This window comes from Chlamydotis macqueenii, chromosome Z (assembly GCF_036417535.1).
Source record: "Chlamydotis macqueenii isolate bChlMac1 chromosome Z, bChlMac1.mat, whole genome shotgun sequence".
In the NCBI taxonomy this organism is placed as follows: domain Eukaryota; kingdom Metazoa; phylum Chordata; class Aves; order Otidiformes; family Otididae; genus Chlamydotis; species Chlamydotis macqueenii.
The window spans coordinates 29,125,556-29,141,545 of NC_141593.1; the positions used below are offsets into that span (position 1 = coordinate 29,125,556).

The 15,990-nt window shown below is 42.0% G+C and overlaps 1 protein-coding gene across 8 annotated transcripts in view; it reads left to right on the forward strand.

Moving 5' to 3' along the window:
* Positions 1-6,891: 6,891 nt before the first annotated feature.
* Positions 6,892-15,990, forward strand: part of RIC1 (RIC1 partner of RAB6A GEF complex) — a 55,597-nt gene continuing 46,498 nt past the window's right edge. For all 8 annotated transcript variants that reach the window (XM_086770180.1, XM_086770183.1, XM_086770186.1 and 5 more), the window contains exon 1: positions 6,892-7,573. In XM_086770180.1, coding sequence (XP_086626306.1) covers positions 7,433-7,573 — 141 coding nt within the window. In that variant the 5' untranslated portion in view covers positions 6,892-7,432. The remainder of the gene's footprint in view (positions 7,574-15,990) is intronic.

The following is a 15,990-nucleotide window of genomic DNA, read 5'->3' on the forward strand; positions in this document are numbered from 1 at the left end:
TGCATCTCAATCTAGAGAAGTGCCCACAATGAAGAGATACGGAAGACGAAATTAAGGTTAATATCCACTAATCATATACAAGAAAATCCCTCTGTTTTCTCCTTTTCTTTTACCTTGTCCTTTGGCTACTCAAGAAGATACTTGCAAATGTGTTCTGCATTTCGACACCGTTAAGTCAGGATCCTGCTTCTTGGACAAAGATTGTGTCCCATGCTGCAGATGACGTTCAACAGCCTTATCAGATCAGACTCCTGCCTCCAACATTTACGTTCTCAGTAACTGCTCATCTACAGACTGAAAACATTCTTCTTCCAATTCAATCACACAGTCAGGGCATGATCTATTACAGATAACACTGTATCCACAACACAAGTGTTACAGATAACATGTATCAATATAATATGTGTAGCAATATAATTCAAGTGTACTTCTGTAGGTTTCACATGATACAACACAGCAAATTGTTGCAAAATTCTGGACATACCTAGTAAAACCAATAACTTAACTGTATAAAATACGACACATCTAGGTCATCCTATCTACCAATGCTTCCATACGCAAGAGCACCTATCTCTCCAACCGTCTTGCCTGCAATTCCATATCCATGTAATGTACTGTAACCATACTGTGCACTCCGTACTCCAGGTAGGGGGTGTTACCTGGTAAAAACACGCAGCCATCACCCTAAAAAAGCTTAATTAATTTATTTCCACAGATGGCAGCTTGCATGGTTCTTTGGTTTGTTTGTTTACAGTGACTAGAAAATGTTTTTCCAGCACTGGTATATACTGAAAATGATGTTAGGAAATGCATACCAGTGTCATTTAGCTCCTTCTACAATACCTTTTTTTCCTCTTGGAAAGCCATATATAGTTTGTATATTGCCTTTTTATTGATTAGAAGGGATCCAATCCAATTAAATGATCTGCAGTTCATAATGTTGGTGCTTTCCCTAAGAGGCTGTATTGTGTGTTCCAGAACCTAAAAGAATAAACTTATTTCCTAAACTTATTTCCTACTTTAAAAATGGTCTGTGATTCTGGACGTTTCAGCTTCCTAGTGTCAAATATCAAACACCTTCAAGGAATGCAATTCTCTAGACATATTCAGCAACCACAATGGCTTTTGGCAAGTAGTTGCGTGCACAAAGCAAATACTTCAATGTTTGGCTGCTCACGAAACTAAGAGCATACTTGTCAGTTACTGAAATCCACATAATAAAGTCTGAAATAAGGTAATATATTTCTAAGAATATTTTCACTGACATAGAAGAATTGTTTAAAAAGTAACCTCCTACTGAATTTATAGCACTTAGGAAAACCAAACTGAAGTCCTCAGGGTTGTTTCTATATGGATTTTATTCCAAAGAACCCAAATCTTCTGCACATGTTGTGGTAGCTATGTTAAATCTGATAGCCCATGTCTTGGCACATATATTTCTTGATGCTGACAATGACTAATCCATTCACTTATATGGGTTGCTTTCAGAACTTTCAGATCTTTTTCTCCCTTCCTAAGATGTCAGGAGTCTTAACAGTGAACTGTGCAGAATACCTGCCCCCCTGCAACATTTTCATCCTGGATGTACTTTTTCCACCAGCAGTGTCCCCTCCTTCCTTTCACTAGTCGGATTAGTATGAAGACTTAAGCATCTAGGCTTCTGATATGTCAGTGTCCCTGGATGTTCCCGCAGCTCAGCACAAGCTTTTCTTTTTGAGGACACAGCTATCTCAAGAGTGCAGTTTCCAAAACAACATGACGGTCACCAAGCAGGCAGCTGCTAGTAAGTCTTATCTTCAACTAGGTGAACTTGATGACAACTGACAATTGGACCTCTGCTGTGAAAAAACAGCAAAAAATGGGGGGAATGGAAAAATACTGTTTCCCAAAGTTCAGCTTACAATCTTAACATACACTATAATACTACAAACAGTCTTGAGGTAAGACTTGAGTTGCTGCTCATGGGAATGGAATACGATTGCCAAGGACAAGGCCAACTCTGGCCTAATGGAATGTACAACATCCTTGAAACGGGGAACAGAGTGGCGCGGAGGTACCACAACTCACCCCTGCTATCAAGACTGGCAAAGACAACTGCACAGGTGCTATCAATGAGAGTGAATCACAACTGCTGTCTCAATGGTGAGATCACACCCTGTAGCTGAACTTCGCTCATTATAACGTCACTATATGTTCTGGTTTTGTTAGTGAGGGGGGGCCTAAGGTGGTAGCTTCTGTAGGAAACTGCTAGAAGTTGCTCGCCTTTGTTTAGTGGACTCGGCCGGGCCTAGGGCGGGCCTGCTGCTGGCCAAGGCCGAGCCGATTGGTAGCAGAATGTCCAGTGATAGCGCCTCTGCGATAATGTATTTAAGTAGGGGAAAACAGGAAAAAAAAAAAGGAGAGATGTGAAGCAGCTGAGCGGGGTCAGAGAGTGGGAGGCACGAGCCTTGTGGGCCTTGCAGGCCTCACCCTCTGGCCACCTGCCGGGCAGCCGACTGGGCCCAACTTGGCCTGGCCTGGCTGCAAGTAGTGGAGAGGAGATGAGCAGTTGAAATGAATAAGATGTAAAAAGGATCCTGAGAGGCGTCTGCCAGCCTGTTGTGAGGAACGGCTGCAGATGCCAAGGTCAGTGAAGAAGGAGGGGGAGGAGTAATGTGGCTCCTGGCCAAGATTCCTCTGCAACTCGTGGTGAAGACCATGGTGGAGCAGGTTGTCCCCCTGCAGCCCATGGAGGTCCACGGAGGGGCAGAGATCCACCTGCAGCCCGTGGAGGTCCATGGAGAGGCAGAGATCCACCTGCAGCCCATGGAGGACCCCACGCCAGAGCAGGTGGAGGCCTGAAGGAGGCTGTGGCCAATGGAGGGCCCGCTGGGACAGCTGTTCTAGAGGGACTGCACCCGTGGAAGAGATGACCCACGCTGGAGCAGTTTCACAAAGGACCGTGGCCCGTGGGAGGGACCCCATGCTGGAGCAGAGAAGGAATGCGAGGAGTTCTTCCCCTGACAATGACACAGCGGCGTAAAACAATGCGTGATGAACTGACCACGACCCCCATTCCCTCTTCCCCCCCTCCCCCTGTGCCGCTCGGCGGGGGGAGGTAGTAGAGATAATGTTAAGCCCAGGAAGAGGGAGGGGTTGGGGGAGGTGATCTTGTTCCCCGTCTCATTCTCCTGCTAGTTTTAGAAATAAATGAATAGTTTTCCCCAAGTCGAGTCTGTTTTGCCCGTAACGGTAACTTTAAGAATTTCTCCCCGTCCTTATCTCAAACCTTGAGCCGTTTTTCTTATATCATCTCCTATTCTCTCGGAGGGTGGGGGGAGTGAGAGAGAGACTGCGTAGTCTGGTCCTGATCGGGGCTGACTACAACACTATAATACTAAAACACACTCCCATCTCAAAAGCTACCCGCCTCCAAGGTGCAACCACCCCTCACTACACATGCACTCCAAATTTCTTCTAGTCTACACCTTCAAAAACAAAGCAAAAAAACCTGACATCAATCCTAATGAAGTTATGTATGACTAAATTCACTCAAGCTTCACCTAAAACGAAAAAAAAAACCAATATAAAAATGGCTTAAGAGAAGAGAATATTGGGAAGACTTCCATCAGAAAGTCTGGGACCAGCCGATGGGCTCACCCTCTCTTTCCCTGTCCATAGGGACGCCTACTGGGTAAGAGCTGTGTGTTATGCGTGCTTAGATACTAACAACTTGCTAGCTATTAAAACTTAGTATTGGTAAGTTATATGTATTGTTTCAAACCCATTTCCACAGTCAGTGAAATATCGCTGTCTATCTTCAAACCTTTATCCTGTCACAACCATATACAATAACATTTATCTATCTATCTATAAGTTTCTAGAAACTTTAATAATTGATATAGAGGATACAAGGGATTTGTCTTAGTGTTGCTGCCCATGAGAGTCCCTGAATAGGTTAGACGATGACCCTCCGACCTTGCGGGCTGTTCAGAGGGATTTGTCCCAGTGACGCTGTCAGCATAAGCCTGACAGGCTGGCTAAATTGCAAAGAGTTTGATGAAACCCCCTTCTCCTTAAACGGAGTGCGGCAGGCTGGTTGCATATAAAGGGTCTCGTCTTTCTTGGGAAACTGGCAGGCTGGTCAAATTGAAAAGGGTTTGAGGTGACACCCTCCACCCCCCGTCTATCAATACAATATTGTGTCTTATCATGACATCTGCAAATAAAAGGCTTTCACAATTCTATCGAGCTTTGTTATCATCGTCTTGCTGCCATAACCTTTAAGTGTGCGTTGGCAGCCACTGCCAGATCTGTTCAAGAAACTCTGTGAGCTTGGTCCCTGCATGCACTGCACTTCTACAAAACTTTTGTGTCCCAGACTATTATGAGTTACATTTCCATACCACAATACTGAGAAATGTGCTTACATTTTTGTACTCAAGTAAAATAAGCCTATGATTTTACAAAGTCTATTATTACCAAATTACCATTCTGGGCATTTAAATATGTTTTTGATTCAGACCATACAAATTCACCCAAAATGACATAGATCACATTTATATCACTGATGTGAGGATTTTGACAATCACACTTTCAATGAAACACTGCACTATTGCTATTTCTATCTTTTCATTTGTTGCTGCTCATTGCAGGGGGGGTTGAGGTAGATGACCTTTAAAGGTCACTTCCAACCCAAACCATTGTATGATTCTATTCTATTCTATTCTAATTTCAATTATGTGCCTCATGCCTCTCCACACGGAAAGCAACAATAGCAGCAATGCAAACATTTCAAGGCTTCAGTCTCCTTACTTTTTGCACAATGTACAGTTACAACAAAATCCTACAATGCAGCTGCTATTAACAGCAGTAGCTGTTTCCTTCGTTGATGCTGTTCTCAGCATACAACCTGGCATGGTTCCACAGGAGCGGCAGGAGCTGGAAGCATTCTTCCCTGTTACATGTACACATGTCTTAGAATACTGTAGTATTAACTAAGGTAGCTACAAGGAAGTATGAAAGACATGCAGGTCCCTTATTAATTGTTTCATGGATTTTCTTTGAGAAATTTCTCTGTACTTTCATGAAGTAAGATGAACTTGGCAAAATGTAATTAATCCAGAAGAAGTATAATTCTAAAAGTCACACCTATTCTTCAAGAAGTATTTTGCAGCGTTTATTTCCTAATAAGAAGAATGGAACAAGAGTTAATAAATGAGATGCTGCTACAATCTTTAATATTATTTCCTCGTTTAGAAGACTATCTATCAAAAAAAGCAGGCCAAAAAGGCTTCAGAAAAGAGACTAAGGACAGTGGTTGTAGCAGAAGCATTGACTAGCATCTACCTGAAAGCAGGGAATTTGATGGTAAGACATTTCCAAGTTGCACGCTTAGAAGTCTAGGGTATGAAGTACCTTGGTATTTTGCTCCTTCATTACAATTTTTTTCAAGTTATATTACAGTTTTGTCTGGATTCTAATACATACATTCTTGTAACTCACTCCTCTCTCTGGATTTGTGTTCACATAGAAATATTTCAGCTGGAACGTGGTATTTGTATGGCAACAACAGCAGTTTATTAGAAAGATGCTAGGAGCGAGCAGGCCACAGATGCGGGGACAGACCATGTTCCTTGAAGGGAACTGGGTAATACGCATGCAGTATTCTGAGACAGCTCAGCCCCTGGAACTCCTCTAACAAGCAGGGCTGGGGGCTGTTTTAGTAAACTTTCCTGATTATTTCTACTGGTAGCTATTCCCTTCCAACACAAGCACCACCCTTGCAATGGTATGGAGATCTACCTTTAGTTCTCTCCTATCTCCTTTTATTCTCCACTTAGGAGATAAGACTAACAGGCCTCATTCACTGCATCTAAAGCTATAGCTTTAGTTTCTACTTTCCATCCTTCACACCACATGCTCCTTCTCTCTCCTTAACATGTGAATCACAAGCATGTGGGCAATCATGGAAACAAGATTAAGGAACAGCTCTTAGCTGAAAAAAAAAAAAAGTTGTTTGTTTTTTTCTTCCCTGACGAATCAGGTCCTTGATGCAACTCATTACTTGGGAGAATTGTTTGTGCCACCACCTTGCACAAGCTTTGCACTGAAACCATAACGCTGCACACACACACTACGTGAGCAACTGTTCCCCTGCGCCTGTGCTCATCTCCAAAACACAGCCTCAGTGGCAAGGTCCATGCTACCCACGCACAGCTCTTTCTCACCCAGGCTTCTCTTCAGCACTTAGAGCAGCCCCTCCTGGCATCCCTCTGTCACTAAACAACCGCTTAATCTCCTCATGCGCAGGGCGGGTGCGAAAGGGACCTACTTTGTGCAAAGGCTCTGACAGCACCAAGCCCCGACGTAGGCCCTGGCCTGCCAAGGTGTGAGGTGTGAGCAGCCGAACTGCCCGCGGCGGCAGCAGCCAGAGCCTGAGCCTTACGCGAGCACCACAGCCCCTCGGCTTGCCTGTTGGGAGGGGCTTTTCGCCCTCTCCGGTACGCGGACAACTCCCCAGCCCCGCACCGACCACCTGCGTGCTTTCCCAACCTCCCAACGGCCCCCCGGCTTACGTTCCCCACGCATGCGCAGACCGCCCCGCACGGCGCGGTGGCATACAGAGCTTTGTGCGCCTGCGCAAAACACCCCCGCCCCACCGCCCCCTCCCCCCCTCAAGCGCATGCGCTTCCAGCCCGTTCCCGCCCCGCCTGCGACGCCGGCGCGCGCCTTTTCGCCCGGAACGTTGGCGCGGAGTCTCTCGAGGCGGGGGGCGGGAGCCTCGGACGCCTCTGACGCCACTTCCGTGCGGTCCCGCCACCGCGGCCAATGGGTGCCTCTGAGCCCGGCCCCGGCCCCGCCCTCCGCCGGCCCCCGCCGTGGGGCTGCCGTCGCGCTCGGGGCCGCGGCGCTCAGACGCCGTAGCGGGGGAGGAAAGGAGGAGGGCGATGGCGGCAGGGACCTCGGCGGTGGCGGCCGCGACGACGACAGCGACACGGAGAGCGGGCGGGCGAGGCACCCGGAGGAGGGAGGAGCCGCCGCTGCAGCTCCCGCGGGCCCGCTCGGAGCAGTGACCGGCCGCCTCCCCCGCCGCCTCCCTCAGGCCGCGGCCCGCTCGGCTCTCGCCCCTCCCCAGACTCGCCTCCGCCCTCGGCGGCCGCGGCGCTCCCCGCCCCAACGCGAGCACCGGCGGCGGCGGCTGGGGGCGACGGCCCGCGGCCCCCACCCCAACCCCGGTCGCGGGCGGCGGTGGTGAGCCGAGGGGTCCCGTCGCTTTGCTGGTGGTTATGCATGGTCGGCCCCGGGCCAGTGGTCAGAGCCCTTCGTCCGGAGGCCATCGAGCGGCAGAGAGCCCTCCTGCCTCTCTCCTTTGGCTGATGTCCCCTCCGTCCCCCGCCTAGGCTAGAGTAAGCTGAGAGCCCGCTTCTCGGGAAGAGGGAGATCTACAGCCATGTATTTTCTCAGCGGCTGGCCCAAGAGGCTGTTGTGTCCTCTGGAGTCCCTGGAGCAACCTCTTCACATCCAGACGGATCCCCAGAGAGCTTTCTTCGCAGTGTTATCCCCATCTCAGCTAAGCATCTGGTACTGCAGAGTGAGTATCCATCCTCCTGTTACCATTCAGACCCCACTCTCCCAGCTGGACTGCCCTTTCGTCTGTAAAATGTTTTTTTTTTTTTTTCATTCCTGTTCCAGAAGGGGTTATAAAATTTGAGACTAAAACTTACAGATTACTTCGTTATTTCTGATTTAGAGTGATTAAGCCACGATGTTTACTGATAGCAATGTAGTGTTGAGAAAATACCTAAGATGAATCTACTTGGAGTTAACACTTGTTATTCCTGAAAATTAGACTTCTAACCAACTTTTTTTTTTTTACTTTGACTTCAAATAACTCTTAAGCTTAATATAAAGAGTGTTTGTAGCAATGCCTTTTTTTGCAAATATGCTTCGTGTGTTCTGCCTTCATATGTTCTGTGTTTTATATAGAAAAACATATGAATATAGGATATAAGAAACAATTTTTTTTAATAAAAAACAGAACAGATTATGATATTCTGTGTAATGATATAAAACAGAAGTTCACAAACTTTTCTTTTTAGAAGAGTTTAAAAGTTTTATGGCCCTAAGCAGAACTGTCATGGCTTTTGCATAGAAGTTGCTGCTCTAGCAACATCCAGTTTGAGACTACATGAATAACTGACGTTAAATGCCTGGCTTTTATTCACTTTGAATTAGTGCAGTAACAAAAATGCTGTTTGTAGTTTGATTTGATGCAGTCAAAGAAATAGCTGTGATACTGACTTTAAATTTTGATGCTAAATCCTTTTAAATGCTTCCTGGCTTAGACCCTAAGTCTGTCTGTAAATATCTCCAACTCCAGATAATTTATGGAGTTCGTCTCAGATTACAGGAGAAAACTAACAATCCAGTTTTAGAAAGCTGATACTTATGGTATCAAACGACAGCCATAGCCTTAAAAGTCTTGTTTTAAGTTATCCTGAGATTTCGTCACTTTGCCTTGTGTTGCACTCTGTGTGGCTGTTCATTAGTTCCTGGGTGGGGTGCTGACGCTGGTTTTTTAACCTATGCAAGTATCCAACTAGGACATGCCAGCCCAGTACCTGTGCTGTGTGAACATCATCTGGCCTTTTTTTTCTGAGATTCGTGGCACATACCGTAGATAAAGTGTACGCTCTTCTAGCTTTTGCCAGTTGTTAAACCTATAGTTGTAGTCCACCACAGAGCACAAGTGATCATCTTTTCCAGGAAAATACATTAGTAAGGAAAGGATTGTAGAACGCTTTTCAGGATGTGCTCTCTTGTCTAGAATGTAGTTTACTTTATGGTCTGTTTCATAGGACAACGTTTATGAACTTATGTGCTTGGACTTGTTTTGAAATGTTAAATGTTGTATAACTGGCTACAGGGAGAGCACTAAAAGAATTAACTTGATGCAGAAAAGTTGAGCAAACTTACAGGTCCTTAAAATTTTAAAAATACATCTTAATTCAGTATGTAATGGGTACTTTTGAGGAAGGTGCTGACTTTGCCAGGCTTGGTCACTGAGTAATCTTAAGACTAAAAGGTATGTTACAATCTCACCACCTCTGTGGGCATCTGGCTGTTAGTAAAATCCTGTAAGACAAAGGTTTCTATTAAGGGCATTTGGAAAGAGACTCTTTTGTATTATTTTTATACATATAGTTGGGGTTTTTTTTTGTTTTGGAGGGTTTGGGCTTTTGTATTTTCATATGTTGGACTTTTATAAAACAAACTAAAATTATTGCTTTCTAGAAAATGTTTTCATTTATCAGAAGTATCTTCTTTGGAACAAGTCTAAGTTCTGGTCAGGTTGAACTGATCCAGTTTCTTGTAGTAGAAAAGCCTTCAGGCTAATGTTGTTGTTAAAACTTAGTACTGTCTGAACGATATGTGAAAGATTTAATTTAAGAATGAGGTGATGAAGCTGGTGAAATTCTGTTTTGAATTGTTCAGGAACAGAAGGCTCTTTGAAATAGTTGCAGGTATGTGAATTTACATTCAGTATGTGTATTTTTCAAGTGAGGTGGTAGTGTTTAAAGCTCCTTTTCACCTACTGTGTGTTAAGAACTAATGGAACTAAGAAAAGTTTCTCCCCGAATGTGGATTGTTTTCTGGTTTGGAAACAGTATAGGTATTAAGATTAGAAACTGGGGTAAATAGTGTAGGTGAAAACAGATGGAATCCTGTTAGTGTTTTTGAGCCAAAAAGTGCTTGACTATTTTACATATTATTTTGTAGGGAAAGATTGGATTGTGGATAGAAAAGACTGCTGATCAGTGATCACAGTTTTTGATCATGCACCAGTATTGATGAGAGATTTTTTGAGCACTCTCCGGCAATATGTGTATATTTATTTATTCATGAATTATATACATGTGCTGTACTAGTATGCACATTGTCAAGCACGCACAACATAGAAATTGAAAAATAAAGTGTAATAGAATAGACTATTTTAATTAGAAGGTACCTGCAATGATTGTCTAGCTCAACTGTTTGACCAGGTGAGACCTGGCCAGAAGTTAAAGCATGTTATTGAGGGCATTGTCCAAATGCCTCTTAAACATTGACAGGCTTGGGGCATTGACCACCTCCCTAGGAAGCCTGTTCCAGTGTTTGAAAAGGAAAAAAAAAATGAAAACTGAAATAAATAAATTTTAAATGGTTACTTTTCTACTTCCCTTTATTTATTAGTGGTACAAAAAATATTTTCTTCTTGGACCCCAATGGATTGTATTAAATGCATCCTACTTTGGAGACTGCTGTTCCAAGAGTTTTTCTTACATCAGAAGAAATTTTTGGCCTAAGTACCTCAGAAGATTCCTTAACAGTAAGAGCCAATTAAGCTGTTTTCATTGACAGCATTGGAAAGCTTGCCAATGTTTTCATTCTGGTAATGTTAAGTACTTGGATGCTTGAAATGAGAAACTTCAGTTCACGAAAGAAATTTTCTGAAATTATAAAATGAGGTAATTGATGTTTAATAGATTGACTTGGGAACTAAAGGTGAGGTTTCGCGAGGCAGCTGTGCAGTCCTAAGTGATCTTTCCTACTTGCACTTGTATTTTAGTGGCTCTTATGGTGGACTGGTGATGGCTTTTACAGGGTTGTTCATCTTGCTGAACAAACAGAAGCCTGTTTTTTTTTTCAGTTCATGAAGGGATCAAAGGAGTATTGTAGTTGGCTTGTTGAAAGTGTTACTTCTTTAACAGTAGTGGCTTTTAATTTTAAATTGGTTTGGTTATCTCATGAAATAAGAGCTTGAGGCAGTACAGGGAATTCTAGATACTCACCCACAGGGCTTTAGGTATTATGCAGCTGGGGAAGGAGAATCTGATAGATGAGTGGAGTTCCCCCTGTAAATGTTGAAGAGTGAATTGTATGCAACAAGAATAGCCTGATGATGTAGTTGTGTATAAAAATATAGTTCAGCATTTCCTTTACTCAGTCTTAACAAATTTGACGCAATGACAGGAATAAGTACTGGCCTAGAATATTTAATGAAAACTCCTGGAGGTTGTTGGACTATCTGCTATGATTCTGTCAGTCAAAACCAGTTTTGTAAGCTCTTTGAAGCCAGAGTAGCTTGCCCCAAATACTCCTTTTGAGGAGCTTTTCTTAATTACCTAGGTGCTTCTCAGCTTGTGATTTACATCTGCTTTTTAAACTTTCCTGTTTTGTTTTTTTTTTGTGATGATCTGATGCTGAATCAGATCACCCAGATTAACTACAAGCTTGTGGGAAAGCATGCGTCTTAAAATCCTAGATTGTCAAATAATCTGTATTCATTCTAAATGCTGAATAAATCTATATTCAGACAGCTCTCATAACTCTCTTATGTGCCTTTCTGTCTCTAGCTATTGCAGTGTTAGAGTTGAACTTGATACGTGCTTTAAATCTAAGCACACATATTAACAAACAGGACAGAACAGGAGGCTGTGCTTCTGTTAGAGAAGTGATCTCCGTAACCTGGAATTTTGGCATGATATAAAAGGAGTTACTTGTGACACTAGTACTTACAGTTCATATGATATATGAATAAAAATATTTCTAAATTATGCAGTTGGGTTTTTAATTTTTTTTTTTACAGGTGGCCATTAAAAGAAAAAACCCTGTGTTTTCACTGTGCTTTCTGGATTGTGGTTTCATGTTAGAACTGTAAGCAAAATAATTTACTGAATTATTGTATATGGCCTTTTCCTAGACAGGATTAGATACAATCTCTGTAGGATTTTTATCTGAAATAAGTGGTTGTGTATTGTGAACAGTATGACACAGATAGCATCAGTGCAAACTAAGATGTCTTGCCTTTTCTGCTGTGTTTTTCCCTTAGTAATTTAACCTCTTACTGATACCCATCAGACATTCATCTGAGAAGGCCATTTCTTTTTATACGTCAGTAACAGTTGTGCTGTTGCTTCTATCATAAAGGTGTATTTGTGGTGACATAATTAAAGAAATGAAGTATACCGGTTACACTGATGGATTTATCCTGTGAAGTGTAAAATTGTCATGTGAATATTTGGTAGGCCTTACCATGTTTTCAGTGTCTCCTGTATTAATATGAAATAGATGACTCCTGAAAAAACATCTCAGAATTGCTTGCAAGAAAAGCATCCTCAGTTATGAGGATGACTGTCCAGTCAGTTGCGCCTAACAGTCGTTTGCCAGTGTGAGATCAGAGATGAGGTTAGAGAGTTTATTCTCCATCACACACAATTCCATTTAATCCAGTTTTAAGCACTTGGCAATTCATGGGGCTGAGGAGCGACAAAGATCTATAGAATATTGCCTTTCTTATTGGCAGTGTTCTTAAGCAGTAGATTAACTGAAAATTGTCACTTGGGAGAGGTAGTAGTGGACAGTTCTGATGCGCTTTGGTGTTTTGAACTCTTTCGCAGTAGCTTACATGAAGCACAGTATTGGGAGCTGCATCTGCTGTGTTTGTTGGATGGCTACTCTGTTGATTCGAAGCTTTCCAGATGTTTTAAAAACAGAATTAAACAAGTTATGTTTTTATAATTAACCCAGCTTTTAGAAATTCTTTTATCACCACCTTGTATCTCTGTTACTGAGAAAATGGTCTTTTTTTTTTTTTTCTTCTGGTCCTTGCTAATGAATTTTCTTCTTCCTTATGCATACATGCATGCCTTTCTTTTCTCAGTCTAACCTTTCTGGTCTATTAGTTTATAAACCTACAAAGCTTCAGCCTTCAAAGTGAAGCACAGACCACGTAATGATGAAATCAAGTACTGAGTGTCACCAGGGTTTTGTTCTGTTTTCTCCCAGCCTTGTCTTTATCACGTAGAGTGTAAGCTCATCAGAACAGCGTGGGTTTGAGTTTTGTCTTATGCCTACAGCCTAATGAAGCATTGAAGCATTTGTCTTACAAAACTAAACAGATTCTAAATGAGATTAATTTTTTATATCTAAAATACTGAATTGTTTGGAGATGAGAATATTAGGATTTTAACCATTATGTACGGCCATGCCAGTTCTTGTATTGACGTTACATTAAAAAACCCAAACCCATACATAATACTGTGTTGTCAGCTGCTAACACTGTTGCATGCTCTCAGCAAATGCAAGAATCTTCTTCTAGACATATCGATTGTGAAAAGGCTGCTAGTCCTTCCAGATGTTCCGTGTCTGAGAGCTATAATTAATGTAAAAAATTCTTTGGAAAGTTAATTAGTAGTATTGAATCAGTGCAATTAAAGATGAGAAACCTTTAAAAGACAGAAGGCAGTATTAAATTTACTTGGGTTTAAAATTGAAGTTACATTGGATTTATTGTTACAGTAAAAAGAGCAAAATAAAAAATGAAGTTCAGAGCTGAACATGTTGGCTATGGATGGGTTAGGCAAAACATTCAGAACTTCTCAGTGTTCTTTGGTATTGTTTGGGCAGAAATAATTGTATTCCGTTCAACTTTACCAGTATTTTTAAAAAATAATTTAAATTTTTGCAGTACATAAGAATTTGAGTATGATTACATCAACTGCTTGATGCAACATTCTTAGAATTTAGGCAAGGATGTGATTTTGCTATTTATATTTAATACAGATATAATAATTACTTCTTTGTTTTGCATAAATATTATGGGAGTGCTGGTGTCTTTCAGGAACATTCACAGGCCTGACCAAGCTTCATTTTTTAGTAATTTTTGGGGTGACTATAAATGGCACTGTTCCTGTCTTGCTCTCATTTCTTCTGGGTTCAAGTAAACTAATGGTAAGAGAGATGCTAAAAATGAAGGAGCACTAAGAAGTTTCAATGTCTGAATGTGTGTGAGCTATTAGGTGTTTAGTTCTCAAACTTAGTCCAGTAGTTTTCCATTGTATTTGCTGACCTACTTAACTTGTTAAATCTACTCTATGCACAGTTTGTCATTAACCTGCAACAGTGAAACCACAGAATCCAAATGGAAGAAAACTCGTTTTTTCATTATTTTGTATTCTGTCAAACAATGATTGCGCTTCTCTGTAGTTGGTTAATGTCTCATTTTCTTCAAAGCCCTTTCAGCATCTCCGTTAGGACAGACACTTGCTGCTGTGAGTGCTTCTCTTCAAGTCTGTACTACTTGTCTTAAGACAGCCTGTTCAGAGCAACATTCACGTCTTAGTTTAGGGTTTAAATGTCTGCTTGATTTGTATTTACATCAAATATGGTAGAATGTTTGTGTTTAGAGAAGTATAGTGGTAATATCCCGTGTTTAAGCTTGCTGAGTGAATTTTCTGCAGGGTTTGTATATCTCGACTTTATAAAAACTACTTTATATGGTTCAGTGTTCTGAGACTGTTTATCCTGCTCATAGTTATTGCTTAAAAAAGGGAGATGGAAGAGATGTTGTGTTTGATTGGGTAAAATTAAGTAAAATAGTGACAATTTTAATTTATTTCACCATAGGTTTGGTTCTGTGTGTTGTTTCGTGGTGGTTTTTTTATTCTTCACTTAAATATTTAATCCTGATGTTGAGGCAAAACTCATCTTTCTTAGTGAAAAGTCCAGAGCAATTTTTAGTGTACAACAACAACTATTAGTGAAACAAAAGTGAGTTTTAAAGTTGTTTTGAGTTAGGTTTCTTTGCTTATGAAAGTAGTTTGCTACCTTACCGATTTATAAATAGTGCACTTCCCTTATATCACTATTAGTCATCCAAAACATAGTGCTTTCACCTATCTCTTTTGACTGTTGTCATAATCTCGCATCAGTAAAAATGGCATGTTTTATGCTAGAAAGACATTGTTGAGAATTGTGAAGATTTCTGAGTAAGAGCTCATGTGGAAAGTGCTCTTGTGAAAAGGTAGCCAAGGTAGTTGAATGGTGTATAAGAAGGGAGGCAGATAAAGTATATTTAACAGTGGGAACAAGAAGTTCTGTTTCTGTCTTTTCAGTAACATTAACTAGAGCGCTGGATAATTTGTTTACTCTTTGGTAATGATACTACTATATTCTTTATAAGGTTATCTTTCAATTTTATTTTTTCTTTTCACCCTTTTTGTTATCCTGTGAGCATCCACATCCACTGTTCTCTTCCTAAGTGAGTGTCAGCTTCTGTTTTGCCTGACCTTACATTCCTCCAAAAAATGTACTATATCAAAATACTGGATTTTCTCTACAGCAGATTGTGAAATGCCAGATATGCTTCTTCTCTATTTTTGGAAGCTTTTGCTAGCTTTATGTTGCAATTTGAATAAAGAATTACTTATAGAATTACGGAATAGTTTGTATTGGAAGGAACCTTTAAAGGTCATCTAGTCCAACCTCCTTGCAAGGAGCAGGGACATCTCCAACCAGATCAGATTGCTCAGCGCCCTCTCCAGCCTGGCCTTGAATGTTTCCAGGGATGGGGCATCCACTACCATTCTGGGCAACCTGTTCCAGTGTTCCACCACCCTCACTGTGAAAAATGTTTGCCTTATGGCCAGTCTGAATCTGCTTCCTTCTATTTTTAAAACCATTGTCCCTCGTCCTATCACAACAGGCCCTGCTAAAGGCTTTCTCCCCATCTTTCTTGTAAGCTGCCTTTAGGTACTGGAAGACTGCAGTAAGGTCTCCCCAGAGCTTTCTCTTCTCCAGGCTGAACAGCCCCAACTCTCTCAGCCTGTCCTCACAGGAGAGGTGCTCCAGCCCTCTGGTCATCTTTGTGGCCCTCCTCTGGACTCACTCCAACAGGTCCATGTCCTTCGTATGCTGGGGGCTCCAGAGCTAGATGCAGTACTGCAAATGGGGTCTCAGGAGAGCAGGGTAGAGGGCAGAATCACCTCCCTGGACCTGCTGGCCACACTTCTTTTGATGCAGCCCAGAACGCAGTTGGCTTTCTATGCTGTGAGCGTGCATTGCTGGCTCATGTTGAGCTTCTTGTCCATCAGCACTCCCAAATCCTTCTCCTCAGGGTTGCTCTCGATCCATTCTGCAGTTTGTTCTTCCTTAGTCTTCTGTTCTTTTTTCCTTAAAACCTGAAGA